This window comes from Mus musculus, chromosome 2, assembly GCF_000001635.26.
Source record: "Mus musculus strain C57BL/6J chromosome 2, GRCm38.p6 C57BL/6J".
NCBI classification, from domain to species: domain Eukaryota; kingdom Metazoa; phylum Chordata; class Mammalia; order Rodentia; family Muridae; genus Mus; species Mus musculus.
Window position 1 is genome coordinate 165,167,044 of NC_000068.7, and position 16,476 is coordinate 165,183,519.

The 16,476-nt window shown below is 52.0% G+C and overlaps 1 protein-coding gene across 9 annotated transcripts in view; it reads right to left on the reverse strand.

Annotated features, from left to right (window-relative positions):
• Window positions 1-16,476, reverse strand: part of Cdh22 (cadherin 22) — a 123,424-nt gene that overhangs the window by 55,543 nt on the left and 51,405 nt on the right. For 4 of the 9 annotated variants that reach the window (XR_003949827.1, XM_006498534.4, NM_174988.3 and 1 more), the window contains exons 2-3: window positions 13,861-14,416; window positions 3,580-3,874 (exon numbers count right to left, since the gene is read on the reverse strand). Coding sequence is in view for 7 of the 9 variants with exons in the window: in NM_174988.3 (NP_778153.2) it covers window positions 3,580-3,874; window positions 13,861-14,106 (541 nt within the window). In the remaining 2 variants the exon portion in view is untranslated. Of the gene's footprint in view, window positions 1-3,579; window positions 3,875-13,860; window positions 14,417-16,195; window positions 16,329-16,476 lie in introns of all 9 variants that reach the window. The other 5 variants (XR_003949821.1, XM_017314852.2, XM_017314851.2 and 2 more) reach the window with 2 other exon arrangements.

Genomic DNA, 16,476 nt, shown 5'->3' on the forward strand with positions numbered 1-16,476 from the left:
CTGCCCGATCCACTGCCGCTTGTCGGGCCCCGCCCTGCTCAGCCCTGATCAGGAGGTTCAGTTAATTGTGACTGATTTTCAAAGCCGCCTGGAGTCTCCATGAGCACCCAGTGCCGGATTTGCTTCTTCAAAAAGTTACTCAAATAAAATCAACTAATTTAATTTCTGCCTTTTCCCGCCCCCTCCTCGGTTCCCCAGCTTGTCCAAAGTGAGTCACCCTGCCTGCCTTTCTTCTGAGTGCTATGTGAGTTCAGGCTGGGACTCAGGCCAGTGCCTCCTACACTCTGTGGGACCTGGGATGCACTCCTGTCCTCCTCTTGGAGTTCAGCTTCTCCATCTGTGCAACAAGGACCCTTGCCTCTCCGACAACCCAGAAGCCAACTGCAGGGGCCAGTTCCAGCACTCGCTGGCTTCAGGACTCTTCCCTCTGGGACCTGGTGCTCCCCCCTGTTCAGTGACTTGTTGACAATAGCTCTACCATGCTCATCAGGGAGGGTGAGGTGGGGATTGCTGAGCACCTTGGCCCCAGAGCCAGCCTTCCTCTGTAGTATGGTAGAGAGAACTTTTTTAAAGGCTTTCTTGAAAGTCACTTAGATGTAACACCTGTTTCCGTTCCTAGCACCGGCTCTCTCAAGCTTTTTGGTCTTTTCTGTGGGAGAGTGTGCAGGTCAGGGAGACAGCTAAGTGGGCAGATGCACTGGCTTCGCAAGCCTAGTGAGTGGAATTTGAGCCACGGACCAACATGGAATCAGGATGAGGTAGGACACATGTGTAATCCAAGCACTTCTACAGCAAGATGGGAGACAGAGACAGGAGAACCATCTGAAAGCTCAGAGGTCAGCTAGCCCGGAGTACAGAGCATAGCAGTAGAAACAAGAGAGACTCTGCCTCAAAGGAGGTAGAAGGATGGCCTTGGGAAATGACTCAGGTGATAAAGGTGCTTGTCACGCAGGTCTGAGTGCCTGAGCTCAAAACCTTAGAACCCACATTGGAAGGAAAGAGCCAACTCCCCAAAGCTGTCTGATGACCGATCTCTGTGTGTGTGTGTGTGTGTGTGTGTGTGTGTGTGTGTGTGTGTGTGTGTGTGTGTGCGTGCGTGCATGTGTGTTTAACTTCTTAATTTAAAAAAATGCACATGTCAGTTTTGGGAAAACATAGACAAGACCATATCCTCTTGAGCCAGAGATTAGGTAAGGGCTGTTGGGCCTGGGAAGTTGGGGATTTGAACTGCCTCTGATTTGCTTGTGACCTTGGACACACCACTGTCTCCTGGGCCCCAGCTTCTCTGTTATATAATTCATATCTAAGCTCTCGGCAACTCTAGACTGTCCCGGGTCTTTGCCACTGACAACCTCCTAGGTATCTCCCCAGCCCAGCGCTCCCCAATGACCTGGCTTATTCAACGGACAGTTTAAAGAGCTCTGTTCTGCTTCCATCTCAGCACGTCAGAAACCAGACTCCCACTTCCCTTTCGTCTCCCAGAGCTGTTCTTCCAGCTCAGGAAATGGAAATCCCATCCAGTTCCCAGCTCAGGTCAAACCCCTAAACATAAGATGTGAGTTCTCTCTCTCATACCTTACATCCAATCCATTAGTGAACACCTTCAGCCTAGCTCTCAAAAGACATCCACCAGCGACCTCGTTTCCGTGTCCCTTCTCTAGTGCCACTTTGAGAGATGCCGCCACCATATTCCATCTTGACAACTGCACCTTCTGAGCAACCAGCTCCTGCCCCTGCCTTCCCTATACCTGTTCCCTCCTCATGGAGCAATCACGAGATCCTGTTAAAACCAGGCCAGAGCCTATCATTCTTCTGAAGGGGACCCACCACAGCTGGTCTAGCACGTGCAGAATAAAGATCAAGATCTAACCATTATGTACATGGCTGCGTGATACTCAGGGCCTTTGCACATTCTGCTTTCCATGTGCTTTCCCCACCATGGCCATCTTTGCACGTCACTGCTCCAGAGTCACTTCTGAGGCACCTTACTGCTCTGACCACTTTTTTCTGTTTATTAATGTTTGTCATCTCTAGCCAGAACATGCTGTTTGTAAGTGTACGGCTCTTGTTTTTCTATACATAGTTAGCCCTCCCATGCCTAGCACACAGTAGGCATTCAACAAATTTACTTTAAGTGAACAAATACTATATGCCAACAAACACCTGGCCAGTCATAAGGACAAAGGGATTTTCAGGCTCTGCTTAGCTAGTAAGCATGTATACATCAAACACACACATGTACCTGCATGTATGTATGCAGGGCTTACATCTCTGCTACTCAGTTTTCCCACTGTTCCTTTGTGCCTCCTATTTCCTCCGATCCACATTTCCCTTTGACTCTCAGCCATCTGCTTATTGAGCCGGATTTGGTCCAACCTGGATACACAGAGGCTGACTGTACCTTCCCCACAAGTCTAAATGCCCTGGCTTCTGATGTGTAGCCATAGGGCAAGAGACCCAGAGAAAGGCCAAGCCAGCTTGCATCATCCAGAGATCCTGTTCTTTGCCTGTCTGACTTGCAGACTCCTTTGGGTAACATGGTGAGGATGGAGTGGCAGCCTGAGACCCACAACCTGTATCTCAGTCAGGGTCCACTCGAGACTCAGTAGCCTGGGCAAAGTGGAGCCTTGATGGCCATCTAGCCAGCTGTTTGGGATCCCACCATGGCTGGGTAGGGCAGAGGCATGCTATCTACAGTCTGGGCACAGTGCTCTATTCAGATGTGTGCTGAACCAGTCTGTCTCACATCTATAAGAAGCTGTGTGGTTTTTTTTTTTTTAAACTTCCACAAGTGGGTGTGTGCAGTACCCCTGGGTGCTGGCAGCCACACCCAGCAAAGAGGAATTGATTCTGTCAGTGCCTCAGAGTCTTAGCATGGGGCTGGATTCCCCAGGCAGGAGGATCTCTAAGTTGGGGCATGCCAGGCAAGTGAACAAAGCTGTCAACGTGGGGGTCTCCAGTTGTACCCTGATGGAACAGCACCCCAGCAAGATGACACTTGCTGAAGCTTTCCAATGTGGTCACCATGGCAGCTGTTTGCCCAGTAGCCTGCTTTGTTTGAGGGTCATTTCCTGTGCCTGTGGTGGGTGGCTATGCTATGCGAATATGCGAGATCATATTCAGATTTGCGCTGGCCTGGTTGTTGCTATTTTAACCTGGAGATGAGCCAGCAGCTGTGCAGGGGCTGTGTCTATGTGCAGCTGGACTTTGAAGAAGAGCTGTAACCATGTCAAACATGGCCATCCTGTGGGGCTGTGTCTCTGAGCATACAGTGTACATGTGTCTAGGTGAGCTTGCATTGCACGGCTAAGCTTGAATGTGTAGCTATTCCTGAGTATTCAGTTGTCACTGAGTCCACAGACATGCCCACATCCTCATGGTATATGGATGTAGCTGAGGTCATGTGTAAGCTTTGCCCAGCTATGTAGCTGGGAATGTGCCCTGCTCCAGGCTGTCCTCTGCACCCAGGGGTAGCTACTCTGTCTTTCCTGCCCTTTCCATCAGGACGAAACCAGCACATGCCAGCCTCCCTTGGGGCATCCTGACCCCAGGCCTCACCCATCCCCACCCCCGGCCCACCTGTAGGTGACAGCTCGGCCACACTGCCAATGTAGGGGCCGTGGAGAAAGCGTGGTTCACTGTCGTTGATGTCCTGTACTTTGATGATGAACTCCGACTCGGGCTCCAGCAGACGGTTGGTGGCTCGATCCCTGGCTTGGGCCCGGAGTGTGTAGAAGGTTTTCTGCTCCCGGTCCAGGCGCTCCGTGGCATGGATGTCACCTGTCAACTCGTCAATCAGGAAGATGGTCCCTGCACCCTCGCCCGAGATGGTGTACTTGATGGTCCCGTCCCCTTCGTCAGAATCCGAGTGGATCTGGGGAGGTGGGAAGAAGGCAGGGTGGATAGTGAGGAAGGCAGTTGCTTCTCTGACATGTCCTCCATAGAGTCCCATGGGGACCTTTCCCTAGGCGCATCTCTCCCTCATGGGAACACAGAGAGACCCAGAAGCTGTGCCAGTCTGAGCTTCATTCACACCCTCAACAAAGTCTTCACCTGGGATGCACCCTACGCCAACTGCACCCCACAATCCACCTTCTCTAGACCCCCAAAGCCACCAGCTTTAGATGATAACCACTACCCTACCCCACCCCAGACCTGCTTGAAAAACTCCCATGCTTCCTGTTACCTTTGAAACAAAGTTCAGGAACACAGCTTGGATAGCCCTTCAGTGTGTGTACTGTGTGTTTGTGTATGTGCACGTGTGTGTGTGTGTGTGTGTGTGTGCATGGTGGGGCTTGTGGGGAGGGTGTGAGAGGGCATCCTTAGGTGTCATCAGTGTGGTTTTATTTTTGGCCTGAAGAAGGCCGACCAGTGAGATCTCTCTGTTCTCACCCCCTAGCTCTGGGCTACAAATGCATGTCACCATGTTTGGCTGCTTAAATGTGGGTTCTGAGGAATCAAACGCACATCCTCATGCTTCCAAGACAAGCACTTTACCCACTGAGCTATTGCTCCAGTCTGGGAGCACCTATTTTGAACACTCATCCTTATTTCTCTGTATACTGAAAATTCATCCACCGTGCAAGGCTTCACTCACTTGCCCCACCCACCCCCCAACTGGACTTTTCCAGTGTTTTTCTGGGTTCCCTTTCATTCCTCTCCCAGATCCCTGAGTACAACGAACCATCATTGCTGTGTGTTAAAAAGCTGTGGCTTTTTAACATGTGGCCCAGGCTCACATGTTCTGGGGCGGGGCTCCCCAGTTCACAAGCCTTGAGCTACTCAGTGACCTTACTTTGCACGTAGTCTCCCCCTGTCTTTTTAACACATCTCTGTATATGGAAGGTGAGCCCATGACTTGCCACTTTGTGGGGACCAGGAGTGAGAGAGAGGGGGGAGGGGAAGGTGTGTGCAGAGGCACCTGCACTCATCATGCATTGCGCAAGGCCAGGATCACATTTTTCTAGATCAGGAGTCTTTAAAATGAACCCTGTTCAGGCAAACTTTGCAGGTTTTTCTTTTTCATCTTCCTGGGGAGGCCAGGCTACTCAGGAGCTGCCTTGCTTCCTGCCCAGTGCTCCCTCCCTGGGCGTCCCTACTCCATTCTAAAGTCTCTGCAGAGGGTCCCAGAGGAAGAGGTTGGCTATGACTCCAGCAACATCCCCTGTATGTCTTATATAAGTCATTGTGCATTTCTGAACCTACCACTGCATCTGTAACACAGCATATCCTCCCAGAGGAGCTGGGCTGACAGTCCCCTAAGGTTCTCAGCACCAGCAGCAGGAGGCAGGATGCTACTGTGGGACGGGGGCTGGATCCAGGCCCCACTGAGCCGCGCATGCCCTGTGGCTGCTGAATTACCAAAAGGTCCACAAGGCTGAGAGTTAGGAGCAGAGGGACTTTATTTAGGGAAGGTATGGAAGGAAGCTTTTAGCTTTTTAGAAATCACTACAAATATACCTGTTGGTGCTAGCTAAAATTTAGCCCTGCCTGAGACACATTAAGTATCTGATACACAGAAGACATGATTACACTAAGCAGTCACTATTTATAACTGGGATTTCTTCCTGGTACAGCTAGGCGCCAGACCTCAGGCTGTTTCCACTGCTCAGGCATCTCTTGGGGTAGGGACCAGCAAGAACCTGTTCTCTTGCAAACAGAGACTTTACCCTCCAATGCCCAAATCTCCAAGCAGCCCTGAGCAGAAGAAAGCTCATCTGGATGAAGCCAGCGAGTCTGAGCAGCCCTTGCTCCTCTCTAAGACTCTGTGGAGAGGAGGCACGAAGGAGATGGTCCCCAAGGCACTTTTGAGACCTGGCTGTGGCAGACTCCAGCCCCCTCATCCCCAGAACAGGTGCCAGAGAACTCATCAAGAGGAGAGCCCACCCAGCCACGCGGGAGGAGCTGAGGTGTAAATTCTGTGGTAGAACTTTGCGTCTGAAAGGTGGATCATAGAAGTGCCATTTGGAAGATTGAATGGCCCATAAACATTTTCATATTTCATTAGCCGATTAATGGGCATCTCTCTCTTTTTGGCGACTCTGCTGATTCTCAGCAGAAATTGCCGGGAGTAAATGGAGGCGTCTGGTGGAACCTTTCCGGGTCCCCGTCCTGTTATAGATTGCCCCAATTAATGCCCGTCCTGGGCTCCTTCTTCCTGTCCAGTTACTGTTAATAGATTTCTCATAAGTGGCTGGATTGTAAAAACCTCATAACTCAGTTTAATGCCCCCAATAAAATTATCTCAGACGTCGGCCCTGAATCATTGGCAGCGCCTGGGATGAGGGGACCTGTCTGTGTTTGTTTGTACGCCTCCATCACCCCACCCTGGGGAGGTACAGTGGGGAAGGGGGGCTGTGGCCTCTGTTAGGGTGCCTCTTAACACTTCCCAGTTCCACCGGACATCTGCTTGTTCGATCAGCAATCACTTGGGAGCACTGTAGTAGAAGAGATGGGATTGTGGGAGAATCTGAGCAGCTGTCCTCTTCAATGGTGTCCGTCACTGCCTGTAAAATGACTCTCGCATATCTCAGATGAGGAGACTCGAGCACAGGGTCAGAAGTGATCTCTGTCACGTGGCCCACAGAAGCTAAGCTTGCATGTGTTATAGCCATTGGTGGGTTCATTTTGCCCTTCCAAATCCTGTTTCCCCATCTCAGGTGGTCAAGCCTTCTCTACGAGGCACGGTGAAGATTGAATGAGCATGTATTGGCAATGACCCAAGCATTTTGGCCACAATGACGTCTTCCATCTCTGGATCCTGGATCTCCATGATGTACAAGAATTTACTCTTCTTCTCCTTTTCTCCTTCTCCTTCTCCTTCTCCTTCTTCTTCTTCTTCTTCTCCTTCTCCTCCTCCTCCTTCTTCTCTTTCTTCTCCTTCTCCTTCTCCTTCTTTCCTTCTCCTTCTTCTTTCTTCTTCTTCTTCTTCTTCTTCTTCTTCTTCTTCTTCTTCTTCTTCTTCTTCTTCTTCTCCTTTTCTTCTTCTTCTTCTTCTTCTTCTTCTTCTTCTTCTTCTTCTTCTTCTTCTTCTTCTTCTTCTCCTTTTCTTCTTCTTCTTCTTCTTCTTCTTCTTCTTCTTCTTCTTCTTCTTCTTCTTCTTCTTCTTCTTCTTCTTCTCCGTTTCTTCTTCTTCTTCTTCTTCTTCTTCTTCTTCTTCTTCTTCTTCTTCTTCTTCTTCTTCTCCTCTTCTTCTTGTTCTTCTTGTACTTCTTCTTCTTGTTCTTCTTCTTGTTCTTGTTCTTCTTCTCCTCCTCCTCCCCTTCCTCCTCCTCCTCTTTCTCCTCCTCTTCCTCCTCCTCCCCTTCTCCTCCTCCTCCTCCTCTTCTCTCTCCTCCTCCTCCTTCTTCTCCTTCTCTCCTTCTTCCCCTCTTCCTTCTCTTCCTCTTCTTCCTCCTCTTCCTTTTCTTCCTCCTTCTCCTCCTCCTCCTCCTCCTCCTCTTCCTCCTCTTTTTTCTCCTCGTCCTCCTCCTTCTTTTTTGAGACAGGGGGTCTCAGGTAGTCCAGGTTAGCCTCAGACTCACTAGGTACCTAAGGACGACCCTGAACTCATGATCCTTCTGCTTCCCCATCTCTCCCACCCTAGTGCTGGTATTACAGAATCCTGATATCTCCCCACAGACCTCCTTCCCGCTCTCAATGAGGGGTGGGGAAAAGTGAGAGGAACCCAACATTGATGCCATTGATGTTCTATGAAGTGTGACATAGCCCTCCATGCGGTCCAGTAGCTGTTCACAAGGAACTACAGGGTCAGACTACCAATCAGCCCAGAGAGGGAAGAGCTAAGAGCTCAGAGATATGGGCGCTGGGCTGGGCTACATCCTGGCTCAGTCCTAGAAGACAGTCCAAGATCCCCAGCAGAGCATGGCAGCTGGAGGATGGATGGCCTCTCATTTACTGAACACCTACTGCATTTCTCCTGCTGTGACGCTCAGCACACAGTCTGCATATACCTTTGCATGCTCCACGGGAAAGGACCAAGGGGAGCCTGCGTCCACTGGACTCCTGAGTGCTGGTCTATCCTCCTGCAGCCTCAAGGAGATGACTGGTCAGCTCACAATGCCCCCAGTGGAGGATGAGAAGCAGGGAGAGGAGTCACCAGGTGGGTCTCTGACACCAGTCTTTGCCCTGCACTTCTCCCTGAGTCTTAGCTCTATCATTAGGAAAAAGACTCCAAATCACACATCAGGAATGTGATGGGTGTGAAGTCAGGAGCAACCACACTGCCAGCTCCAGCTTTGTCCCTGCCTGGTGAGTGGCGGCGCTTCTCACAGCCTCAGTTTTCACATCTGTAGATGGGACTGCTGTTGCTACCAACACATCTCTCAGGTTCATAAGCTAATATATGTGACCTCACAGCACACAGTAGGTTCTTACTGTGAATCAGCATTCCTTTCCTGTCTCTGGACTCAGGAAGGATGGGGGGAGGGGTTATCTAACTCACCCTCCCCACCTCCTGACACACGGATCAATCACAGATGTCTTCACTCATCGGAGGCTTACAGGTCATCTCTAGTGCCTTCTCAGTTCAAAGTTCCACTTTATTCCTCCTCCAGGAAGCCCTCTCAGATGTGCCCCTCTGCATGCCACACTCCCCTGAGCCTTTTAGTGTTGTACTTAGGTGTGCCTGGCACTGTGGGGTTGGGGGCAATAGAGAGGTTGCTTTGCTGGGTCTGAGCTCCTCGGGCGGTGCACTAAGATATGAATGGTGCCTGCAGGGAGAATGCTGGGGCGCAGGAGAGCTGAGTGTGCACGTTTGTGGCGAGCATGCAGGCTTCAGTGTGTGCAATGCACACAGAGTTCGAGACCAAAATCTCCTTCCAGGGACAGCACACGGCTCATCCTCATGTCTACAGCAGCACCGAGCACCGACCTGGCAGTAAATACACTGAATGTGTGACAAGGGACACATACCAGTCACTAGAGTTCCCGACCAGCCAGCCGTCTGGGATTTCTGGACCCATTTGCTTTCTCTTACATATTCCATTCGGAGAGTCACCTATTTCCAAGGGGAAGAAAATAGTTTCCTCACTTCTCAGTGTCAGACGGACACAAGCTGGACAGTGGAGGATGGTTACAGGACTCATATGATGCTCAGGCACACATTGCCAGAGCCTGCAGCACCACCTCTGCCTGCTACATCCTCCTCTGGGAACTCCCTAGTATAGTCCATTGTCCCCCATTAAACAGATAGGCAAACTGAGACTCAAAGAAGGAAGGCATAGATCCTACCTAAAGGTACGCAGCTCAAGAGAGGCAGTTACAAACCCAGTGTTGGGCACAGTGTTCCTATTCTTACTACTTCATCCAGCGAGGCCTGTTTCTGAGGAGGAACACCCACCCCGCCTCACCCCCAAACCTAGCCCTCAGTCATAAACACCAAAACCAAGAGCACAGTGGTGCCTCATCCCAGGGGCCTGCAAATGGGATTTACAGGGCCATTAATTACTTCCTCCTAATTAAATCAAAATTAAATGCGAGCAGAGGTAGGGTTTCCTTATTAAAGACAATTAAACGGACAGCGACGCTACGCAAATAAAAACGAGTCTGGGATTTAAACAGAAAGCAAATCAAATAAAGAGCCCCCCTCCCCCAGTGCAAGGGGTCTGTGCATGCAGGCACAACTCGTAAACCAAGAGTTCATCAATTTTCTTTAAATATTAGCAACTTAATTAAATCCACTCCCCTCCCTGCTCCGATCCTGCCATATATCTAAAATAGATCTCACCGCCCCCAGGAGTTGGTCATAAGTGCTGACCCCATAATTCTATCTTTAAAAAAAGAAAAAGGGTAAAATCCTACAAAATCCACACCCGACTGACAGGAGCCTCGGGGGAAATTACAGTTCAGAAAGGGGATTAGTGAAAGTGCCCAGATTTTATGGAAATGCTGGGATGTTGCTTTGGAGGGCAGGGGGTGTTGTAGAAGGTGAGAGAAGGTAGCTGGGCATGCCCACTGGCAGGGCTGTGCAGGGGGCCGTCGCTGGGCCTGGGGGCAGCCTAACAACTGCAGGGCCTGGTGGCTCCTGTGGGTGCTGACAGGAGTCTGGCGGTGAGTGATGGAGGAGGCAGCTGTGAAATCGGCTACCGTTGGGCACACGGGGTTCACTGCCTGGCTCTGTTGCTAAGCTACCTTTAGAATCTGAGAAGGACTGATGCTCAGAGTGACTCCCTGGGGTGGGGGACGAGGAAGCAGTGATTTCACTGGAGCCTCAGAGAAGTCCTTTCTCCCGGCAGAGCAGAGGATGTGACACAATTGGAGGGCATGCACATAGCGTGTGCACACACAAGTACTGGGTGTGCATGGGTTTGGCTGGCTAGGGACCGGTGGCTTAAAAAAAACAACAATCCCAAGCTCACATTCTTAAGATGGAAAACCTCCTCCCACTGAGGGATGAGAAGCTAAGAGGTCTTAGGGCCGGGCCTGAGCGCAGGGGTTACTAGAACCTGGGCGTCTGAATCAGGCTCCAGTCAGCTTGATGGCCACACAGCAGTCTCCCTCAATGAGAAAGCTCCGGGTAAGTGTTTCAGAGCTATGGGACCTTCTCCTTGCTCCCTGCACAGTACCCTGGGGGGTGGGGTGGGGTTGGCAGTACAGAAGCTGAGCTCTAGGCTAAGGGGGATGGAGGAGGCTGGCAATCCACAACAGGGGTGGAGACCTTTCCAGAGGGTGGATCAGCATCGTGCCGGCTCACAACAGAAGCTTAGCATGAAGTCTAGACTTGAAGTGTTGTCAGTGACCTGGTGACCTGATTATCTATCTGTGTTGTCATTTGGTCTTGGCACATGCTTCTCCACACCCGGGCCTCAGTTTCCCCCTTCTTACAATGAAAGGACTTACTAGGAGCCCTTACTGACAACACATTGTGGTTCAAGGTCACGTGATGGGGCTCACTCGCTGGTGAGACCCCCAAAGGCTGGCCAGGCAAAGATGTAAAAAGCCAATGAGTGCCTCAGCTTTCCTGAGCATCTAGATGTCCTTTGCAGAGAACTCAGCTGCTGGGTGGGCCACTGATCATCTGAGCCATCGCCCCATGTAGCTTTAAGTAGATGTTTGAGTCCTATATCTGTGTCCTTTGGGGCCTCCCTGGGGACCTCAGGCAGGTCCAGGCTTTTGTCTAAGCTTGCCAAGTCTGGACCCTCAGCCACGGGCTAGCCTCTTCTCCTTAGGGCATCAGAAACTACAAGTCTGCAAAACCATCTTGGTCAAGCAGTAGAGGTCCTGAGTTTGATCCCTAGCGTTCAAATTAAAAGCCAGGCATGGTGGGTCCCCTGTCCTTGTGATCCCAGGTCAGGGGAGGCAGAAACAAGTGATCTCTGGGGCTCACTGGTTAGCCAGCCTAGGCTCCTTAGTAAGTTCCAGACCAGTGAGAGACCCTGTATTAGAGGCAGACAGAGTTTCTAAGTATGACAGCCAAGGTTATTCTCTGGCCTTTAAGCATTTAAGAAGCTACAAGTGCCAAGTGTGGTAGATGCCCCTGTCCACTCGAGGTACCTGCCCTCTCTGACCTCAGTTTCTCTGTCTAGAGAGAGAGAACAATGCTTTTTACCTTGCACTTTTATATGGGAATAATACGAAGTACCCAAGACAAGCCACAGGCTGAGTATCGTGGGCTGCGTTCTCTTTCTTAGTCCTCAAGATACTGGGCATGTGGTATGTCAGAGCCCCTGCTTCCAGATGAAGAAAGAGGTCAGGCTGTATATAAAGATGCAGGTTCAGGGCTGGAGAAATAGCCAGGTGGTTGAGAGCACTTGCTGTTCTTGTAGAGGACCAAGGTTCAATTCCTAGCACTCACGTGGTGGCTCACAACCATCCAGGATTCCAGTTCTGGGGATCTGATGCGCTCTTTTGAACAGTATGGACACCAGGCACACAGGTAGTCCATGTGCACACATACAAGCCAAACACTCAGACAGATTAAAAAAAAAATCCAGGTCTAAGGCTATGTGGGGAGCAGGTTGGTCAGGTCAGACTTTCAAAGCTTTGTATCGTAGCTACCAGACCACAAGTGCTTTTCTCTCATCTTCACAGAGTCCTGTCAGCCCTACTGAGCTGGCATCCCTGCTCTGCCACTGGGATGTTAGACCATCCTAAGTGAGGCCTGTGCTTGCCTGAGCTCTACCTGTGGGATCCCAGCTTTGCTCAGTCAGGAACTTACGTCAGCCCATGCGTGGCCGGTGATAGCTGACCAGCAGGGCACACCTGTGTCTGGAAAGCAGCATTTCCTGCACCCAGTTTTCATGTAAGCTTTCCTAACACTGTCAGGGGCTGGGCTCTGAGCCTCAGATCTGTGCCAGTCCATGCCCAGGCTCCGGTAGCAAAATATGCTCTCGAGTTGGGTTTCCTACCACCAACCAAAATGCGCTGGCAAGCCGCCATCTGCCTGAGGAAGACCCAGAGAACCACCCTCAGCTACAGCTACTTCCGCTTCACCTGCTCCACTGCCAGCGAATCTCCAGGCTTCCGAGTCTGCATAGGCTGCAGCCGCCTTCCATCAGCTCTTTAGGCTCCACCACCTATGCTGGAACCCAGCTCAGGGCTTTTCTCCACCCTGAAGCCAGCCGGCGATCCCATTTAACTGGTGCTTACTGGGTTCCCAGGCTGATTTGTGAGAAGTTTTACACATCAGGGTGTCTGATGGAGGCCCCAGACAGCAGGAGCTGATCATATTTCTCTCTCCCCAGCAGCACAGCCAGGCTTCATGGGGAGCAGGGATTGAAAGGGGGAACACCAGCCTGAGTTCAGACGGGCCCCAGCCAGGTTAATCAGAATTTCCCCAGTTTGGGAAGGCTTCCTTCCTTCCTTCCTTCCTTCCTCCCTCCCTCCCTCCTTTCCTTTCCTTTCCTTTCCTTTCCTTTCCTTTCCTTTCCTTTCCTTTCCTTTCCTTTCCTTTCCTTTCCCCTTCCCCTTCCCCTTCCCCTTCCCCTTCCCCTTCCCCTTCCCCTTCCCCTTCCCCTTCCCCTTCCCCTTCCCCTTCCCCTCCTTTCCTTTCCTTTCCTTCCCTTTCCTTTCCTTCCTCTTTCCTTTCCTTTCCTTTCCTTTCCTTTCCTTTCCTTTCCTTTCCTTTCCTTTCCTTTCCTTTCCTTCCTTCCTTCCTTCCTTCCTTCCTTCCTTCCTTCCTTCCTTCCTTCACTTATTCACAGAACAGTGTGTGACCCTCATTGGTACAAGGCATTGGGGAGCAAACAGGCTATGATGAAAGGAGCATGTGTCAATTGCATCATCAAACAAACACATGTAGAACTGATGCATCTGAAGGACAGGTACGGGGACTCAAGGGTGAGTGCACAGACGTGTGTGTGTGTGTGTGAGTATGTGTGTCCTAGGCTGTCGTAGTCAGGGAGGGCTTCTCTGAGGAAGCAGCATTTGAGTTGAGACCATGTAGTTAGAGTGTCAAGCACCTAGCATGAGAGGAAGGAGCAGGAAGGAGAGGGGACAGCTTAGGCAGTTTGGTGAGAGGGACAACAGAAGATGCTTGGGACCCATGATGGCCTTTCAGAAAGTCATAAGACTAGGCTAGCCATGCAGCTCAGAAGGAGAGTGACCGAGTGGCAGGAGGCACTACTACGTAAGACCTCAGTTTTGCAGAGAGCAGGCTCAAACTCAGGCAGGACCCCAGATAAGTAAGTTATCAAGGTCCAGGAAAGTGGCCAGGGGACACAGGGAACATGATCCAATCTGTGACCTTATTGGCTGTCCCCACAGTACCCAGGCATGAGCTGGGCTCCCCTACTGCATCGACAGTGGAAAGGCAGGGGCCCTGGAGAGAGCATGGGGCAGGAGATGGTTGGAAGGGAGCAGGAACCGGGACTACCAGTGGGTGTCCCCAGAGTCGGGGCTGGACAGTGGGCCCCACTTTACCTTGCCCACGTACAGGGGTTCTGTCCCCGTGTACTCCTCCACCACGAAGAACTGGTTCCACACCCAACCGCGCTTCACTCGGCCTGCACCCAGCTGGTTGTCCTCCTGAGCCCCAGGTGACAAAGAGGACGGGGCAGGTGTGCTTGCGGCCCACAGGTGCCCCAGCAGCGGTAGCAGTAGCAGAAACAGCAGCACAGGCGACAGCGCAGCCCCCGCCCGGAGCGCTCCTTCTGGCCGTGGCCTCATGCTTGATGGCGCTGGCCAAGCCCCTGAGCATGGACCAGAGGCACCGCAGCGGTGCTGCGTCACATGATGACCTCAGCCTCGGGGATGCCGGGCTGGACTGGGAGGGGGCGCGGCCGCATCCGGGCATGGACACCCGGTCCTGGCCCGCGCCCCCCTCGCTGAAGCCCCAGGTCCAGTCACCAGGCAGCCTGGCAGCTGCTCCTGAATAGGGCTTGTGCCATGGTCCCTGCGCCCAGACGGTGTGATCAGCGAAGGCAAAAGGATCTTGGAGTCCTTCTGGGACTAGGGGTCATCCAGAGCCATCGGGAACCTGTGTGGGACAAAAGAGAAAACATGGGATGAGGCTCTGTCTGAGGGCAGGCAGCGACTCTCACTAACCTTGTAATAACTAATTAAACACCTACTGTGTGCCTTTGCAGGAGCAGACATAATAGGGACTGTTGATAGCTCACTCTCCCCACGCTCCAGTCCCTTCCTTCACCTTCTAAGACCGCTGCTCCCCACAGCTCTTCCAGCTGCTGCTCCAGCCCCCAGGCCCCCAAAACAGATTCAGTGGCTGCCTGTCTGGTTCTTGGTTGATGAATTCTCTGGCACAGTGGGATCCTCTGGAGTCCCCATAGAGGCAGCTTCTAGAAGGGCTCCTAAAGGCAGAAGTCCCAGGCCTCCTGTGTGCAGCTTGGGAGTGTTCCTCAGCTCTGCCTAGCAGCAGGAGACCCAGGGGAAGCCTGCTGGTAGCTGCCACCTTCATAAGCTGTGTTGGGAGAGATCCCTGAAGCCCCAGAGGGCCTTGCTTGGAGTACCCAAGTGACTCTGGATAGAGTTACATCTGAGCTTGGTGTCTCTACTCCCCACAGTCAACCTTCCATCCCCTCTCCCCACCCAACACAGGCTGGCCATAGATCCATCCATCTCCCTTCCCTCAGAGTCTGCTCTCAGCAAGGAAGGCTCTGAGGCACTCCCGCCTACTGGAGCCATAATGAGAAATAATGGCTTGATGTGGGTGTCTGTGGGAGAGCCACGCTTCCACCAGGAATTTCAGGTACAGAGAGAATAACAGAGGTAGTGTTCACTACCCCATGCTCAGTCTAGCTTCATTCAAGAACTTCTGTCCATTGGCCTTGGCACTGAGCCAGTCTCAGCCTGGCTGCTGACAACCAAGGTAGAACAAGACCATGGTTTAGTGTCAGAAGAGGCAAGACCATCTCAGCATATGAGGGGCACGTGGCCAGTGTTCGAGAGGACAGATTGAAGACTGAGGGGTGCAGATGTTTGGAAGGGAGAGAAATCAGGGCAGCTTCCTGGAGGAAGAGGTACCTGAGCAGTTGGGAAGGGGTGATGTTCTGAGTGCAGGCTGGCTTAGATACAGTGTGGAGGAGGGTGTGACTGGGCAGAGGGGGTGGGGCCTCCTGAGGACAAGGAAGAACCTCAAAGGGTTGGGATGGGGAATGTGAACCTTCTCCTTCGAACAGTACTGAAGTGGGGGAGGGTCATGCCATCATGTGCACAGCAGCAACCCCGGGGCGGGGGGGGGGGCTGGGGCAGGTGACAGATGTGACTCTCCAGGTTCCGAGTGCCCAGGTCTCTAGGCTGAACAGCCACAGTACACAGGAACACAGGGGACAGACTGTGACATGCTGTACCCTCTGCCCCTTAGGCCCTGCCCAGATCCAACCAAGACTGGAACTGTGGCCCAGCTGGGTGCAGCTCCCGCTAGAGTCCCCACCCACCCATTCTGTGCCCTGTGTATGAATTCTTCCACCCAGGTGTCCCTGTTGTCCCTGCCGCACGATTGCCTTGGGGAGCCTGGCTCTGCTTCCTCCTTGCAAGATGGCCTGGCTGGTCGTAATGAGGCTGGAGTTATGGGTGAGGAGGGGGTGCCCTTCACAGCTTTCATTTCCTGGCGCTTATGAGCTCCCTGCATGAGCCTCGCCTGCCTCAGGAACTGTTCCCCTGGCTCCAGCAGACAGTTGCAGGGCTGCATGGCATGGCCCTGCAGCAATGTGGGGGGAGAAGGGACAGGGAAGTGTGGTATGGAGGACTGGGGAGGCAAAGCCGAGGACTGGGGAGGCGGGGTCCCTGGGACGCTCACCCAGTGTTTGCAGCCATTGGCTCCGGCTCCTTCTTCCTTTATTTCTTTGTTTATAACACCTCTTATAAGGATGGAGGGGCACACAAGGATTCAATCACTCATTCATTCATCAAACAGTACTGTCCAATGCAATCTAGGAGACAGAAAAGAATCTCATTCATTCATTCATTCATTCATTCCCTCACTCATTCAGTACACCTTTAACAAATGTGAGGCAGCAGGATAGGACCTATTACTAGGAGAGAGGTGCAAAATCCCCGGCATTCTTTACAATCTTCATA